Source organism: Larus michahellis, chromosome 8 (assembly GCF_964199755.1).
Source record: "Larus michahellis chromosome 8, bLarMic1.1, whole genome shotgun sequence".
Classification (NCBI taxonomy): domain Eukaryota; kingdom Metazoa; phylum Chordata; class Aves; order Charadriiformes; family Laridae; genus Larus; species Larus michahellis.
The window spans coordinates 43904564-43921256 of record NC_133903.1 but is presented as its reverse complement, the minus strand read 5'-3'; the positions used below and the strand labels follow the sequence as shown (position 1 = coordinate 43921256).

At 40.1% G+C, this 16693-nt stretch overlaps 2 protein-coding genes across 26 annotated transcripts in view; one reads left to right on the top strand and one right to left on the bottom strand.

The window, feature by feature from the left end:
• The window catches only part of FUBP1 (far upstream element binding protein 1), a 35634-nt gene extending 34433 nt beyond the window's left edge, over positions 1-1201 (bottom strand). For 10 of the 24 annotated variants that reach the window (XR_012588855.1, XR_012588856.1, XR_012588854.1 and 7 more), the window contains exon 1: positions 975-1199. Coding sequence is in view for 15 of the 24 variants with exons in the window: in XM_074599026.1 (XP_074455127.1) it covers positions 975-1088 (114 nt within the window). In the remaining 9 variants the exon portion in view is untranslated. Of the gene's footprint in view, positions 1-974 lie in introns of all 24 variants that reach the window. The other 14 variants (XR_012588851.1, XR_012588852.1, XR_012588853.1 and 11 more) reach the window with 3 other exon arrangements.
• A 237-nt stretch (positions 1202-1438) lies between these two features.
• Positions 1439-16693, top strand: part of DNAJB4 (DnaJ heat shock protein family (Hsp40) member B4) — a 28445-nt gene continuing 13190 nt past the window's right edge. The window contains exons 1-2 of one of the 2 annotated variants that reach the window (XM_074599358.1): positions 1536-1623; positions 3741-3781. The gene's annotated coding sequence lies outside the window, so the exon portion shown is untranslated. Of the gene's footprint in view, positions 1624-3740; positions 3782-16693 lie in introns of both variants that reach the window. The other variant, XM_074599357.1, reaches the window with a different exon arrangement.

Genomic DNA, 16693 nt, shown 5'->3' with positions numbered 1-16693 from the left:
TAACTCCAAAAAAGTAAAGAGAAGGCTGCTGGTGGAAACAGTTCTGCTCACATAAGTTTTATTTTTTAACGTCTTCAAGGAGACCTGTGCTCATCCTTTAACAGCAAAGTTTCCTGTATTTTCTCCATCGGTGGAAAAAAAACAACCGCAAACCCACCCCTTAAAACACCAGAAACTTTTTTCTAAAAGGGACGTTTCCTTTTCTACCTATTCTTCACAAAACACTGCAGTATCTCAGAGGGCCTGACTACTAAAACTAATTCAAACCTTAGTAATCCCGACTACACCGGCTCTTCAAATATTGCCACAACCGCGACGGTTTCTTACTAGACGAGGCGAATTATTTTATTTTTTTTTTTTGCCCGAGAAATAATGAAAACATCGCCCGTGGTGCAAGAGTTACAAATAAAACTTGGGGATACAAAACTTCCTTAGAGGACGCCCTCGCTCCGCAGGCCGCGGCGCTTCCCAACCAGTCTGAGCAGGTTAGCGGGCACCCAGGCCGCCTCGGGCCACACAATACGGGCGGCGGGGGGGAGCCGCCCTCCCTCCGGCCCGTCCGCCGCCCCAGCAGCCCGCCAGGCTACCGATAAGGCGCCGCTAGTCGCCGGCCGAGATTTCGCCACCCCACCGCTCCCCTCGCCCCCACCGCCCCACCATGGCGGGGATCCCGCCGGGCCGGGGCACCACGGACAATGGCGGAGCGGAGGGAGCCGGGGACTGATTGGAAAAAGCTTTCCCCGGCCGGGAAGGGAAGGGAAGGCGGGGGACGAGGGGACAGGACAGAACTCCCCCCCACCCGCCTCACGGACAGATATCGGCGAAGCGGACCCCTCCTCGGGTCTCCTCAGAGCCCAGCGCCGCCCGGGCGCAGCCCGCGAACTCCTCCCGCGGCCTGGCCAGCTGCTGCCTGCAGGCCCTGGGACCGGAGGGCCCATTGATTTGTCAGGGCCACCTCACACACACACACACACCTGCCTAGCCCTCTGCAGCGCGTCTTTAAAGGCATCGTTCACTCCTCCACCTCCACCGCCGCCTCCCCCAGGCGCGCCCGAAGCAGGAGGGGGCACCGTGGAATAGTCCGCCATGCTCCCTCAGCCACCGCTTCCTGCCCCGCTCGCTGCCTGCCAAGAAAGAAAGAAAATGGCGGCGGGCGGGCGCCTTTCACATTCCTGCGCGGCATCGTGCTCGGGGAGGGGGGGGGGGGCGGAGGGGGAGGAGGGGAGCGGAGCGTAACCTCGCGAGATCTGGGGCCGAGATTTCACTGGGGCGCCGGAGAACGGCGGAGAACCCTCGCGGCGTTTCGACCGGCCCCGCCCCTCCCGCCTGACTGCGAGGGGGGGTGCGGGGCGGGGGGCGGAGAGGCTCGCGATGTTTCCATAGCAGCACGAGCGGTCGGAGGCACATGCTGATAGGCTGTGAGCATCACGTGGTGCGGGGTGGGGAGGGAGTGGGGAGCGTGGCGCTGCGTTTCAGGGGCCGCGCGGGCGGGTTGCCGGGTAGATCTCGCGTGACTTGGTTGCGAGCCGCGGGGTGCGCGAGTGGGAGCGGTGCCTGAGGCGCGGGGGCTGTCGGGAGGGAGCACGGTTGGCCGCGGGGGGCGGCTGAGGTGGCGTTGGTCGGGTGAGTGCTGTGAGGGGGGTAACGGGAGGGAGCCCGGGGGCGACCTGTAGCGCTGCGTCTTGGCCGCCTGCCCGCGTTAGACTGCGCCTGGGGAGGCGTTGGGCGCTCCGGGGACTCTGTTCCTTCCTGACTGGGTTCCTGGGCTGGCAGAGGAGCGGGAGGTGAGGGTGGCGGCGGTGCTGTCCTTAGCCCCGAGAGGAGCGGGGGGAAGCCGGGCCTTTTCCCCGCCTTAGCTCGGCGGTGCCCTGTGGAGGGGCTTCTCGTAACGTCGTGCCGCGGTGCCTGGCGCTGTCGGTGGTGGCCGCCGTGTGACAGCTGGGGAAAACTGTAACACAAGCTCCCTTTTAGGGGGAGAAGCTTTGGCATCTGGCGGCGCGGGCTTTACGGTAGCCGGAGAGGCGAGGGGCACCTCCTGGGGCTTGTTCCCGAGCCCCGCGGAGGGGTAGCGGCGTTGAGCCGAGGGGGCAGAGGCGGGGCCCGTCCCGGCTCCTCCCGGCGCTCGGCCCGGCTTGTCCCTTCGGGCGCGGCCCGGCCCTTCTTTTGAACGGCTTCCCGGCCGTTCCACCGCCCCGGGAACGGGGCAGGCTGCTTCCGTTCACCTTTCGGCGAGCTTTGCTTGCATCCTCCTGCAGTGGCCGCCGTTGTTTATCTCTGAGTTGAAAATGATCACTCCTGTCACACAGTTTTGTATTGTATAGTTCTTACCACGGGGAGGGGATTTTTTTTTTTCCTGGCTGCGCAAACACAAGCCTTAATGAAAAATTGGAGCCAGTAATGCCTTAATCAGCGCCCTGTTTAGGTCCTGTGACCTGGTGGGAATGAACTGTCATGCTGAGTATGGATGACAGTGTTGCAAAGGCTTCACATTTAGATAAGGTCATAGAATATCTACTTAGCTATCATAACAGTAGAGACTAGATAATACTGAAGGGGAACTAAGCCGTGAAACTGCTTTCTGTACTATTCTGAGGGGATGCTTTGCAATTTTAAAAATGTATTTATGTGTATCTAACTGTAGCTTTTCATGGGCTCCTCGATTACATAAATACCACGTTTGTTTTGTTTTTTTTTTAAATGTGTACTTTTAACCTGAAGCATGGGAGGTGTCTTCCACCCTAAATGAGTCTGTGTTTCTCTGCCAGAACTTCTAATTAAGAAACTGTTGTTTTGGACTTTGAGTAGTTTTGGGCTATATGCGGGAAGGGAGCAAATGTTGAAGTCATATGAGAAAAGGTGTCTTGCTGTCTTGTCTTTTGTCTAGCCTTGTAGTTCCATGCTGTCTTAAGAAGTTCCTGTTTTCTCATTGGTCCCTTTGATTCTGGCCGTCTATAAATGCGATCATTTTAGTAGACCTTAAGATGCAGTGCTGCTGCTGAGGTCAGATTATCCTGCATCTCCAGTCTAGATAACTCCACCAAAGGAAGCTGAAAACGTGTGCTAGATTTTTTTCCTACTATAAAACTTTTGAAGTACCGTAGTTCAAAAGGGTTTTAAGATTAATATATTACACAAAATTAAAATTCCTACATGCTTTTAGGCAGATTACCGTGTATTATTAGAGCTAGGTGAAACTTGCTGTTGAGATACTTCTGCTGAAAAAGCCTGTTCAGAAGAATTAGCATATACTTTCCATTAAAGTGCTAAGTGGGGGAGGAGGGGAAGCAAAAATAGATTTGGAAAGCGGGAACTTAATTTTCATGCTGGGCTCTTTGCTATTTCTAAACAATAATTTGACCTTGAACTATTTTTTCATTTCCTTTGTTACTGAGAATTTGGCTATGTATACCAGCCATGCTATGCAAAGAAGTAAGTTGAGCAATAATAGTTGACTATGATGCATTGAAGCTAATACTGGCTACTGGCTATGTCTTTTGTGGCTCTTTGCTTATTAGAAGATGTGGAGCGTCTACGTACTTCGGTTTTTATTGTTACGAAATGGGATAATGATTCTTTGCTGAGTTCTGTGAGACGAGCCAGTAGCTATATAACACTGATGATATTTTTAAGTAGTTATAATGCCTTGGGCTAAGGAAAACACTCTTGTCTGGTACTGTAAATGTTCTAGTTGCATTCATAAACAACTAGTGATAAGTGAATGTTATTTTTTTAATTTTTAGTGGCTTTTTACTACTGTTTGAGGTGCTGCTTCATTGGAAAGGTAAGATATTTAGTATACATATGATTCCTCAGTCTTCCAAATTTGTGAAGTCACTGTACTTCTTAGGCCTTTCAGATAGTTACTACATGAAGTGTAGCAAATTACAGAGAAGTAAGTTCTTTAATATTATATACTATATAAATATGCCCTTATTTTCACTGTTCCTAAGTTGATCTAATGAACTTTATCAACAGTTAGAGTTGCTTCTATCTGTATTTCCCATGATGGCACTTAGATTAGAACCTATCTGCTAGAAAGCCATGTCTCTTAAGCACTCTGTCTCCATTTCCCTTTATTAAATGATACTTCTGTTGAGAAAATTATCATTACGGGATTAATTCCTTTGCCTTAATCTCTTAATGGAGCAGGGTGAGGATGCAACCCCTTAACAGTGCTAACTGCAATATTCTTTCAAATGCTTTGCTGACTTGTTACAGCAGCATATGCCAGCTTAGTCTGGTTTCTCACTTGCAAAAATTACTCATTGCCTGATTTTTCAGATCTGCCTTCTAAGAAATTAAATGTTGTAGATTGGTAAGCAAATATTTGCACTGTGCTGCTAGAGCAAGAGAAAAATAAGCCTCAGTTCTACAGTAACTCGTTCTTACTAAAGGATGTATAGTAGAGAAATCTTCTACCACTTACCTTTCAGAATTTTAATAATTGGATGTTAAAAACATAATATGTAAAGAGAATATGGAGTTTTAAGAAGTCTTTCAGTATTTCCTTGGGAGATTAGAAAAAGTTTATTAGATGTTGACATCTCTCATGGTTTTCAGGCCATAGCCTGATGATTACTGAAAACAACTAGAACATTCTGGTAGATGTAATTACTGAGAAACAGCTCGTTCAAATGATAACTGACAAGTCAGAAAACTTTTTTTGTATAGCAGGGATTGTCACAGACCTAAGTAGTCGTGAGTTCTGGGAAAAAAAAAAAACACTTTTTTTTTTTTGTTTGTCTTTAATCAAGTATTGTGTGTATAAAGGAATCCTTACTTCTACCAAAAGATACTCTGTATTTCTAAATTAGCTAGTTCAGGCATTGCAAAAGCATAGATGTAAAAGTGTGGAGCTCACCAAAATCCTCTGCATAAGCTAAGACACTTCAGTGCATGCTTGCATTGAGTTCTATTGTTGGATTGTTTGGAGGTTTAGTACACTAAACACCTATATAGGAAGAGTGATTACAGTCTCAAACTGTCAGAGAAGGATAACCATTGTGATAGCTTTACATCTGCCCACTGTGCTTTCTGCAATTCTTTGCTGGTGTGGGGAAATTTGCAATCGATTTCTGGTGATTTCATCACTTTGTGAGATTTGGATGAACTGATTCAGATCCTAGCTGTCAGCTGGTGCTCCCACACTGGCAAAGGGTGTCCAGGATCTGCAACATCATCAGTAGAAAACTCCCTTAAGTAACTACTGAGAGAAGATTCAGTACATGCTTTATATCCAAACAACTGTTGATCTGTCATGAGCTTTCATATTTATTACACGTGCAGTGAAGTAGTAATTACAAATTTCAGATCCACAATTTGGATCTGAAAGAGAATGTATGGGTGGAAAAACAGTTAATATTAAAGCATAACTTAAACTGTCTACAAAATCTAGAGAATGCTCATAATTATGTTCTCTTTTGAGAGAGATGGGGGTCAAGGGGAACAGTTTTTAGGATTGAAATAGGCAGTTGAGAAAACTATCATTGTGCAGAATTTACCTACCCGGGATGATACAAGTGGTGGCTGTCTGTGTTGGCTTAGTCAGCAAATATTCCTATTATGCTTCATTCCAGACAAATGCAGAGGCACGGGTTGCTACTAAGGAATTGGAAGGGGCAGGAAAAAGTATTTGTGTAGGGGATGGGAGTGTTGAAGAGGAAGGGCAGCCCATTCTGCAGCTGCTCTCACATCTGCCTTCACTCAGTGATGATAACCCAACTTTCCTCTTGCCTTCTGGGGGAAGGGCAAGAGTGAACTTGCCCCTTAAGCCCCTAACTGGTCCCCTGTGTACCAACTTTTATATAGTAAGCTTCAAAAACCCCCAGGTCTTTGTGGGTTTTGGCTTACATTTGGTCATGCTGCTTTTCTTAGCAAAAATGTTTTGCTATATTAAGTATTTGAAGAAAAGCTGTGTAAATATTGTAGATTCTTTAGAGCACTTGTCTTGCAAATTTTACTCATGTGAATTGTATTTCATATGTATCTGATTTCAAGCTAGAAGTGGGTTGAAGCTGCTGAAAGAAAATATAATAGTAAAATTTAAAAGGGAAGAGGGGCGTCTTTGCCCCAAGATTTCTGTTGAAGTCTACCAGCAAATTTCATTCTGGTCTTGAGGACAGTTGAGCAGTAAAAGATTAACATGACTAGCCTCTGAAATTTTGACTAGTTTACAGAAGGCTATCAAATTGCATTAGGTGTGTCACAAATACAGAAGTCTAAATCAGAGAACATTTACTTCTTCCTTAAATACAACTGAAGTATGCAATGAGACAGTGGATCACTGTGTAGAATGAATGTAGTGCAAAAAGGCAGCTGGATAATATTAGTCAGCATGATAATGTGGTCATCAGTCTTCAGCGTCCTACTCGTTCAAGGAGGGTGGATGTTTTTGTGTGGATGTCATGGGAAGGAAAGTTTCGAGAGCCCAGAGAGTTTGTTTGCTGTTAACATCTGCAAAACTCCTCCCAGATGGTGGAGAGTGTGAAAGGCCTTGTTTGAAATAAATTGGTTGATGGAGCTTAGCATGGAAGTTGCACATGAATGGGGGTTAAGAAGGGCAGAGATGGGGACTGAGGGACTGTTAAAGGGAGAACAAATAACTATTGCAATAGTAGCTGTAGGGGATAAAAGTGTCTACTGTATTTCTCTATCAGCAGAACACTGGAGAATGTGTATTCAAGTCCTGTTAATAAGTGTGTAAATACATATTGTGTTGAATTAAGGCGGTAATGTTCAGAATTCTCCTGTCAAAATGGGAAAGACTTAATTAAAGGGATTGGTGTATTTCCCTATTACATAGGCCTTTCTGATATTAATTGCAGCTAGTGTCTTTATTAGTTAATTTGTGACTCAGAGCACCTTATTTTTAAATAAATTGTACATATATCACAGAGTCAATTAAAAAAATGGCAAAGGTAAATATCTTCTGAGGGTGAGGAAGGAAAAATGGAAGAGATGCTTTAGAAGCTCTAAATGACTAATCCCTTCAGTCCATAAAACCATGATTATGACACGCTTATCTAAACTGAAAATCCTCTTAAACTTTATTGTAAGGGTTACACATGTGTTTTGGGAAAAATAAATGTTTGTAGTGAAGTTTGTGAATGTGTAAGGATATTTATTCTTTAATAAATCGATATCCAGAGGCACCTTAGAGAAAGCTGTAATCCTAACTGCCACTTCAGTATCTGTTGGTGGTTAAATGTATCTTTGTGTAATCATCAAAAGCCCAGTTGTATTTAAAAATGAGCCCTCAATAACAATGCTGCATAGACATGGAAAGATATGAATGTTGTTGGGTTAATCTCAGATATCACTCAAAAAAAAAAATTAGTGATGTGGATGTCATGATATGACTTGATCTGAAGAGCAAGAAAACAGGAGGTTCCATAAGTTTAGCTTAAACAAATTAAAAAACACATACACCTGTAAACCTTTTGGCTGTGGATTGGTATTTTCTGCAGAAAATATAAAGAGGGGATCTTTTGTTTACTTCGTACAGGTTGTTGCCTGTTAGGGTTATGTCCTATGAGCGAACTGATTCTATTTAATGTTTTCATTAAATAGTCATGGAAATGGTAATTTCTATTTGCAGGTGTCCTCTAATTCACTGCTATTCTTCATACTGCATTTTTTCAGAAGGGAGAGGTAAAAGGTTAGAAGAAAATATGTTGCTTTGTATAGTGAAATGTCTTTCTGGGACTTGCTGCCATGCGAAGTTAAAACTTTTATTATGAGTTTGAAGGAAAATTTTCATGAAACTATAGAATTTCTATAGTTTGTTAGTAGAATAGATGCTGAAATTTGCCATTGCTTTAAAACATTATCACTGTAGAACATCTAGATATTTTTCTGCTTAATTGTTCATCTTTCTATGTTGTACCTTCTTTCCTAGCACTATTTAACCTAGACGAATAAAGTCATTTAAAGAGATTAGCTGCAACGTAGGTTTATCAAACTTCAATCTCCCCCCTCCCATCTTCTTTTCCCAAAACTCTTCTAGGTTGACTAAGGGCAGGGGAAACCAACTAAGAAACCTGATTTGAGCTGTGGGATGTGGTTGAAACATTTGAAAGACTAAATAGCAACTATTTTGACTTCTATTACAGCAGGTTCTGATAAATATAACTAGGACTGCCTGTATTTCTGTCTTCTGTAGGTGAACAGAAGTATATTCTTATTGTTTCTACTTAAATCAAGTGAGTTTACGTGTCCTGGCATATGTTCTCCTCCCAGTTTAAACAGAGTTGTTCTGACATCTCCTTATGAAATTCCTGTCTATACAACGGTTCGGTGCGTGTGCTTTCAGCCTTGTGTGTGAAACTAGCTGTGTGAATCAGAGCAGCTGGGTGGGATTTTGATGAGCGCGTTCTGGAAAAAGCATCTAGTGTGACCATCTCCTTTTGCTTATGTAAGAAGAGTGTGGTCACATGTCCACAGCAAAAATGTGTGCACCTCCTTATTTGGTAATGCATTAATAACCTTCATCTTGTTTGAGTTTAATAGCAACTAAAAACAATACAGTGTAGCCGAGTCACTTTTTCAAGCAGATTTATTTGTTTTGGAGTTCCTTTCTTCATCAAGACTGAGAAAATAGGTTATTTTCTGCTGGAAACTATTAATTTCTGTCATTATTACAGGAAAAAAATAACCAAGTAGAGTGTGGATAAGGATTGTGCAGGCATCTTCCACCTACCCTTCCCCCTCTTACATGTGACCCATAACTATGATCAGTGTCATGTTTATTCAGTGTTTTTCTCTCAGCTGTTCTGTTTACCGATAGCTTTTTAACTATGCCAGAAAAAAATCTAATACTTTTGCAAGAAGAAAAAATGCCTTGCAGACATGACTTCTGTCTTTCCTTAATTATGGAACATGAGTGAAGTAGTGGTACAATTCTAGACGAGCCTATCGCTCTTCAGTATAAAGCTGTAGAGCATCTTCACTGTTAGGAAAATATTTCTATAATGTGTTATGTTCCAAACTGGCAGTGTGTTGGGGCCGTTTTTATTTATTATTATTATTGAAATAGAATGATTCCAAATACTTAAGTGATAGGCTGAGAACCATTGGAAAGAGAGACTTCAGGTTCAGATTAGGTCATGTCTGAGTCATGCCAGTGCCAACTTCCCAGAGATTTTTAGCCAGAGCTAACCTGTAAGGACTGTCTTTATTCTACAGGTGCCCTGAATTTTGTGGTGCTGCCTCTTTGCTGAGACAACAGGTTGTTAATTACATTGTTTGGTGGAAGAAACCCCTTAGGATTCCTTTGCTGTGAATGAAGGAATTGCTGCTATAGTTAAGGCAAACACCAATAAATTGTTATAGATGGCAGATACCCTCCCTTTTCTACAGGTGAAAGGCTAAAAGAGGAGCTGTTGTGTGCTACTTCTATTGAGATAGATATTAAATGAAACAGTCTGCCCATCCTAATGTTTCCTGGTTGATAAGGTAGTTGTGATAACTAACTTTAGGTTGCACATTGAGATAAACACATTTAAAATGCCTTTTAAAAAAATGTTTTTCCATTCCAGTTTCTTGAAGGAAAGTCAGCAAGGGTTATTGTGGAAACCAGCACTATTTTTCCATTGTCCTTTTCCTGTTAATCAGTACATAGCACTACTGTTAGGTCACAGGAGTTCTTCTGCATCAGGATTCATTTGGTGGAAGAACTGGCAGGGAGCCAGTCGCAGTTCCCAGGGTCTGAGCTGGCTGGCCTTGTGTCCAGTCTCAACTAGCCCAGAGCAAATGTTACTTTGGTTTGTGCCAGCTGGCCCTTGTCTGTGGGGTGGAGAATACTGGGCTGTAGAAAGAGTAGCATATGAGCTGGTTATTCTTTGTACTTGTAGGGAGATTGCTGCCCCTTCTGTGCTGCAAGAGTGGGGCTGAATCCATCGAGTGTTAATGTCAAATTAAGCCTCACTTTTACTGAAAACGGGAACATAGAAACATCCTTACAAGTGTTACTAAACACCTGTTTTTAAAAAAGTCTGCTTATTGTAAACAATACCTCTCTTTATTTCACTTAGATGGAAAACAATACAGATAACCTTAATATCCATTGCTTATTTTCCAAGGTTTGTATAATAAACAGATATGCAGGTAGGAAGATGAGAGTAGAGGTCTACACATCTTTTCAGTTGTTTTTTTTTTTGGGGGGTATGTGTTGAATTATCTTAGAGCCTATAGGCAACTGGTACTTTTTTTCATGAGAACAGATGGAGAGGTGGCAGGAGAGAAAGAGACAGGATGGTTGCGAGTGGTACCCTGGACTGTAGTTTTAAGTCAGTTTCAAGTAATATGCCTCTAGTGTATGTACATTTAAAAAAACCAAAAAAACAACAAAACACCAACCCCCAAAAAACCCAAAACAAAAAAGCCCCCACCAACCCTCCTTGGCAGTACTAATAAATGAGTTGAATCTTTTTTTAAAAACATACACCAAATAATACTCCGGTTACAGGACAAGGAAGCATGCTAGGATAAAGAGTACTGAAACACTTCTTTTCTGTTAGTTGAAGCGGATTTCCAATGCTTACAGTTGGACGGGATTTGCCTGTCACTGAGGTTGATTAGATAGTGCCAATGCTGCCATTTTAAGCTTCTGTGTTAGCAAGCGTTCATTCTTTAGAACATGGAAGTGGCTGAATTGCACTATATTGAGATTTTCATGAATCTAATGAGGGTGCTCATCTAGAGAATGCTGGACTGGTTTTCCATTAAGTGGTCTGTTTAGCCCCGTAATTTGCATTCAAAAGTGGCCATAAGTAGATGCTTCAGGGAAAACTGGAACAGAGTAAAGGCTTGGTCCTCTTTTCCACCTTCCTAGCATCCAAATATTTGCAGCTCAGGGAATTCCGGCTCTGACTTCTCTGCTGAGAAACTCGCAGTGTATCTCTTCTACAGTATTTTTTCAGTGCCCCACTGAAACCATTTTTGAGTTTTCAGTGTCCTTTGACAGACAATTCTATCACTTGTAGAACTTCTTAATTTTATTGTTGAAACTGGTTTCTGCTAGTTTCACATAGTGGCTCTGGCTTAGATAGGAGTATGAAGAGTTCATGTCTCCTCCTCCTTTCTCCATCATTTGTAGACCTCTGTGACTTCTGTCTTTTTTACAGTCTGAAGAACTCAAGCCTCCTCAGTTGTTTCTCATGTGGAAGCACTTTCTTGTCTTTGATAATCTTTTATGGTTCTTCTCTGAACACTTAAAAAAAAATATTATAGTTGGTTTTGGGGAGTTGAGGGGAGCAGACCTACAGTGTTACAGTATAGATGTACTATCGGTTCATATGATACTATACTGTTCATATGATACTATAATAATGCTTTCTGTTTTGTTCTCTATTCCTTTCCTAGTAAGTCCTAACACTTCTTTTGCTGCCTTTTTTTTTCTTTTTTTTTGCTACCAAGCAATCTTATATTCTTTTTGACACTGATCAGAATTAATCAGTATTTCTTTTGCCTTTTCTTTTTGCCTTTTTGCCTTATCTTAGTATGTGGTATACTATTCATCCTGAGAAAAGTGTAATATGGAAGACTGTGGCACATGTATAACCAATAAAATATTCCTATGTGACAATATTGAAAACATATTTAGTGTCTGAGTATGTTACCACTTGAGAATCTGAAAGACTTGTATTGCAGCAGTATATTGTTTCTTAAAACAATTACCAGAAAGGCTATAAAACTTAAACATTAATACAATCAAATTAAAAGCAACTAGTATTGGAGGGAAACAGTGAAAAATTATGAAGCCTTAAACTGTTCATCGTAATTAACATCTTTGCTTGTCATTTAACCAACTTGGGAAGGTTGGTGGCATGGGAGAAACCTGACTGCTACAGTGTGATAAATGTGTGATTAAGTCTAACTCATCATTTGCATACAGGCTGTTTCAGGACAGAATTCCTCGAGTCTTGGATAAATTCCTGAGTGATTAGTAGTTAAGACAAAAATCCAGGCTTGTTTTACATAAAATTGAAAGGAAGAACTTTAATTACTATATTTTTCTGCTTTCTATGCCCCAAACTGATAACTTAATAGTAAATTGTGCAGAACTTGTCAAAACAGAACATTTCCGTGGAGGTAGCAGAACTTCAGCTTCCTTATGAATTTGATTATATTTTTGTAACAACAGTGAGAAGATATTTTTCCTTACCAACACAGTACACTTTCCTATGTAGATGTTTACAAAAGTATGTATGGCAACAATGTCCTTAACTACTTGAAGTTTGTAATAGTGAGTGTGGTAAATAGGCGTAGTCAGTAACATGAGGGAACCTGTTAAATGTTTTGCATGATTGGCATTTTTCCTGGTTGACCAATCAGCTTGTTTTGAGGAAGAGTCCTTTTACAGAAATTTATGTGGGTGGGTATTGAAAAGGACACTGGATCTAAGTAAAGAATTGAAAAGCACTTGTGGAATCTGTATTCTTTCAGAGGAGGGAAGCCTTAATCTATAGATGAAAATACTTCGTGTGTGTGTTGCTTTGTGTGACCATACTTTGGATGTTTCCTTTTGTTTTTCTAAGTGCAAGTCTGGTACTTGACTGAAGTAGTTGATCACGCCATTGTGAAGTAAGGGGGGTTAGCTGCTTTTTCATCTATGCAATACCTCATAGCTGAGTCCTAGAAACTTTGCGTACTTGCAAGAAGATGTTCATTCCCCCTCGGAGGTGGAAAGTTAAATTTGGAACATTCTTCCAAGTGTATTTTTGTTCTTCATCTATAGCAGAGATTGTGACTTGGTAGACAGGAATCAGGTATGAGAAAGCAATTCTTTATGTTAATGACATGTAAATTTGCTATGTTGTGATGAAGGATCAGTGTGCATGTGTGGCTAGTGTCCTAGTCGTGTTTTTGAAGATAGTTGTAACCATGTATAATATAAAAACCACTTGAGATTTAAATCGGTTTATTTTCTTTTTCTAGTATTGCTTGTACTTCTACATAAGTCGTAATATATATATAGTGAGAATAATGATTTGCTGAAGAGAAGAACCCAACCCTAGAACTTAATATAAAATAAACAAAAGTAAGTTTTAATGTGGAAAATATGATGGACGTTTTCAGTTGTGCATAGTATTTCTAGCATTTGGCCTACCATTACCAAAGTAACAAGAAAAAGAAAAGTAAGTTTAAAAAAAAAAAAAAATTGCTAACAGTGCCTGCTGTCTTGTCATGTAGATTTTCCAAATAAAATTGAAGGCTGCATGAATCACAGGCTTAAGAATTCATTTTGAAAGTTCAGAAGTGGTAACAGTATATCTCTTAGTGATAGCAGTGTGCATTTTGAGATTTAACATTTGAACTTGAGCTGTAAATTCATGCCAACTCTGGAATGTATATTTAAAGTAAGCTTACCCACAGAAGACCTTAGAAATGTGTCCTTTGGCCTGTTGGCAGGAGCATAACTTCATCTTTATAAACTTTATTTTAAAGCAGATACTGCCAATATAAAATAGAAAATATTTTTGTTGATGCTAGGGCTGGTATAACTTAAATATAGTGAGTTTAATTGTCTTGGATAACTTTCTATTCTGCAGTTTAGTTTAATATCTCTTCTTGAATCAAAAATAATCAGACCAGATCTTTCTGGACAACACTATCAACTTTTAAATATAGAAAGTGTAGTAGGTATGTGTCCTATGAAGTACTATTTCACAGTGACTTAGCTATATCTCTAATGGAAGCCAGATATTTTTGTAAAAGATGACTATACCTGTTCCACTACATTTCTTCCTTTTTAATCTGTGAGGAATCAAAAGTCAACAGTTGCCAGTGAATTGCATTAAATTGCACTGTTGCATGTGCCTCAGGAAGAAATTATGATGTATGTAGCACTCAGATTGGCGTAAATAGTTTTGTGTGCATTTCAATTTGAATTTTTTAAAAGTAAGTGTGTCTCAAAGACACGATGTATGCAATATGAAAATATAAGCGTGCCTAATTACTCAAGTATGCTATTCAACAAAATTAATGTCACTGTCTATTATAACTTTGTAATTCTATTAATTGTTTTAAGTTTTTATGTGGTATTTTACTTTCTTGTAAAATCAGCCCCAGAATCCTTATGTACTATAAACTTTTTACTTCCATCACAGTAGCAGCATGTTTGTACAGAGAACTGAAGTAAGCATTTGATAAATTTGGGTAGTTGCTTGTGTATGAAGTGCGTGACTAGATGAAGCTTTTGTTTTAGGGCCATGGATAGATTAGAAAGAGCTCTGCAGGTTTCACATTGCATTTTATGTTAGATATATAAAAAAAATTTATTTGTTCCTTCTGTTGTAAACTGTAAAATTTATTTCTCTATATGAGACCAGGTACTGAATATTTCTGTAGTGAAACTCTAATGCATTCATGAATGGGGTTTGCACGTACAGGGTCTTATTCACAGTCCAAAAGTATAAACGTAGCTCAGTCAACAGCTACATACAGTTAAAAATGGTGGGGAGAAAAGTCTTTGTCAAAATTTTTTTCTCTGGGAAAACAGTGGGGGATCTTATACGAAATTTTCTGCTGTACATGGATGTGCCTTTCTTCAAAACATTGTAGATAAATGTCAATTTATTTCATCCGTTAAAGTGGGTTTGCAAATATTATGATACTTAATTGTGAAAGAGTTTTTTCTGGGGAGGAATTTGGCTCCTCTGCCTTGACATTTATGTGCACATGTATATTTATAGTTGTGATCTGTCTGGAATTTGCCTTTGTGGTTTTGTTTGCTCTTTAACTTGTTCTGTGATCTAGTCCTGTCTTTTTGGGTTTTGTTTCTGAGGTTTAATAGGTGAGAAATACAGAAGAAATGGTTTAATTTAAAGGAAATAATGAGCATTTTTATTCAACTTCAGATACTTCAGGGAATAATGACACAGTTCTGCTAGAAGCTTTTCCTTAAAATAACCTTATATTGGTGCTAATTCATGATTAATCTAGAACTTGATTTCAGTGTGTCTGTTATTGTGAATGTTTCCTTGTCTTTATCTTAATTTCAGTTATTCTTACGAAGGCTTCTTTAAAGAAAGCAATTAATTCAAAGTTAATATTATGAATGCAACTATTCTAAGAGCTGGAAGTGGTATGACCTTGCTCCCGCTGTTCTGCCAAAGTTGTTATGTGTAGCAGTTGTCCACATGTACGTGAGTTAAACTGTGGTTGTTCAGAGAGACTAATGGGAAAGATATTTTAAAAGCAACAACCACTTTACTGAAATACTAACTGAATGCTGAATAGGGTAGTCAAACTCAGTCTCGGAAGTGAAGGTGAACTGTTGAAGGAACAATTTTCAGCTTTCTAGTGTATATTTCGTAGACATTTTTAAATTAAAAAACTGAAGTCTTGTATTACAAAAGTTAGTGTCACTTTCTTGTTTTTGATCAAAGAACATAGAAAATACTCTGCAGATAAGAGTGGGCTTATATTAGGCAAGTTCTATATGGTTTTAAAATTTTATTTGGTCTTCCTGAGAATTAATAAAATATTTTAATAAATTGTGTATTTGGCTTTTTAGTAATTTTATACAGTTGAAGACGCACAGATTTTTTTCCCCAATCAACTTTAAAAAGCTTGAACTGAAATCCTAAAAACTTAGCAGCTAACAAGTCCCGAGGAATATCGCACTGAAAGATTCGTATTCTAGCAGAATTCAGAAAATAACAGAAAAATATACAGAATTTATTTGAAAATTAAACATAATGTTTGGAGTGATATATTGTGCCAAAGATCTGGTCTTTATTAGGTACGTCTTGTAGATAAACAGGTGGATAAAAATCTTTGCTTTGCTTGACATTTTAGTTCTTTAGCATGATACACATAGCAATAAATAAATAAATAAATAAATGCTTAAAACCTGCTCCTGCGGAAGCGTGCTTGTTTTCACCGGTGTCTACAAAGTGACAGGCCCCATGAAAGTTTATGGATGTGAAGTGGACTGAATCAGAGTAATATGTTCAAACAGCTAGGATTCTTCCATCATAGAAGTCTTGTATGTCAGATGCCTCTGTAATATGTGAAATTTTACATACTACACAGACATCTGAAATACTCTCCTATTTATGTCTGCGCCCACCCTCGAATAAGGTATTTGGGAGGAAGGGCAGGTTCTACTAAAGTCAGAATTTTGCAATTAATTTTTTTTTTGTAGTATTGTGAATATTGAGCATAGTTTGGAAGAAAGTTGGTTTACAGAATTGAATACAAGCAAAAGCTTCATAGATACCATTTGATAATACAACGATGATAAAAACTTTTTTCTCTGTATGCCTGAAATGGAATGCAGTTGTTGTATTTGAAGACTGTGTAAACAAAGAGCTGATGGTTCATCATATAGGTATATATGGTTCATTGATTCATAATGTGATATATCAGTCAGATAAATGTTGATGTGGTAGAATGAGGAAGAAAGGTAACTAATTGGTGGTGGGGTTTTTTAATAGCATTTTCGAGGTGGTGTCACAGCCAAGTGCATTGCTTGATTTGTATGTCTAAAAAGTTGCTTAGCACTCACTCAGGGGCACTCTTAATCGAAGTCTTAGATTATGGCCTTAACTATTTTATGGATATGTAGGTTAGTGGCTTACTTCTGCGAGGCTTGAGTAAGTTGCAGGATGCACTTGTGCTGATGGCTTCTCACAGCCGAGGCCGCCCTTGGCTACATAGGATCTATTGGGTTCTGTGCTCTTAATGC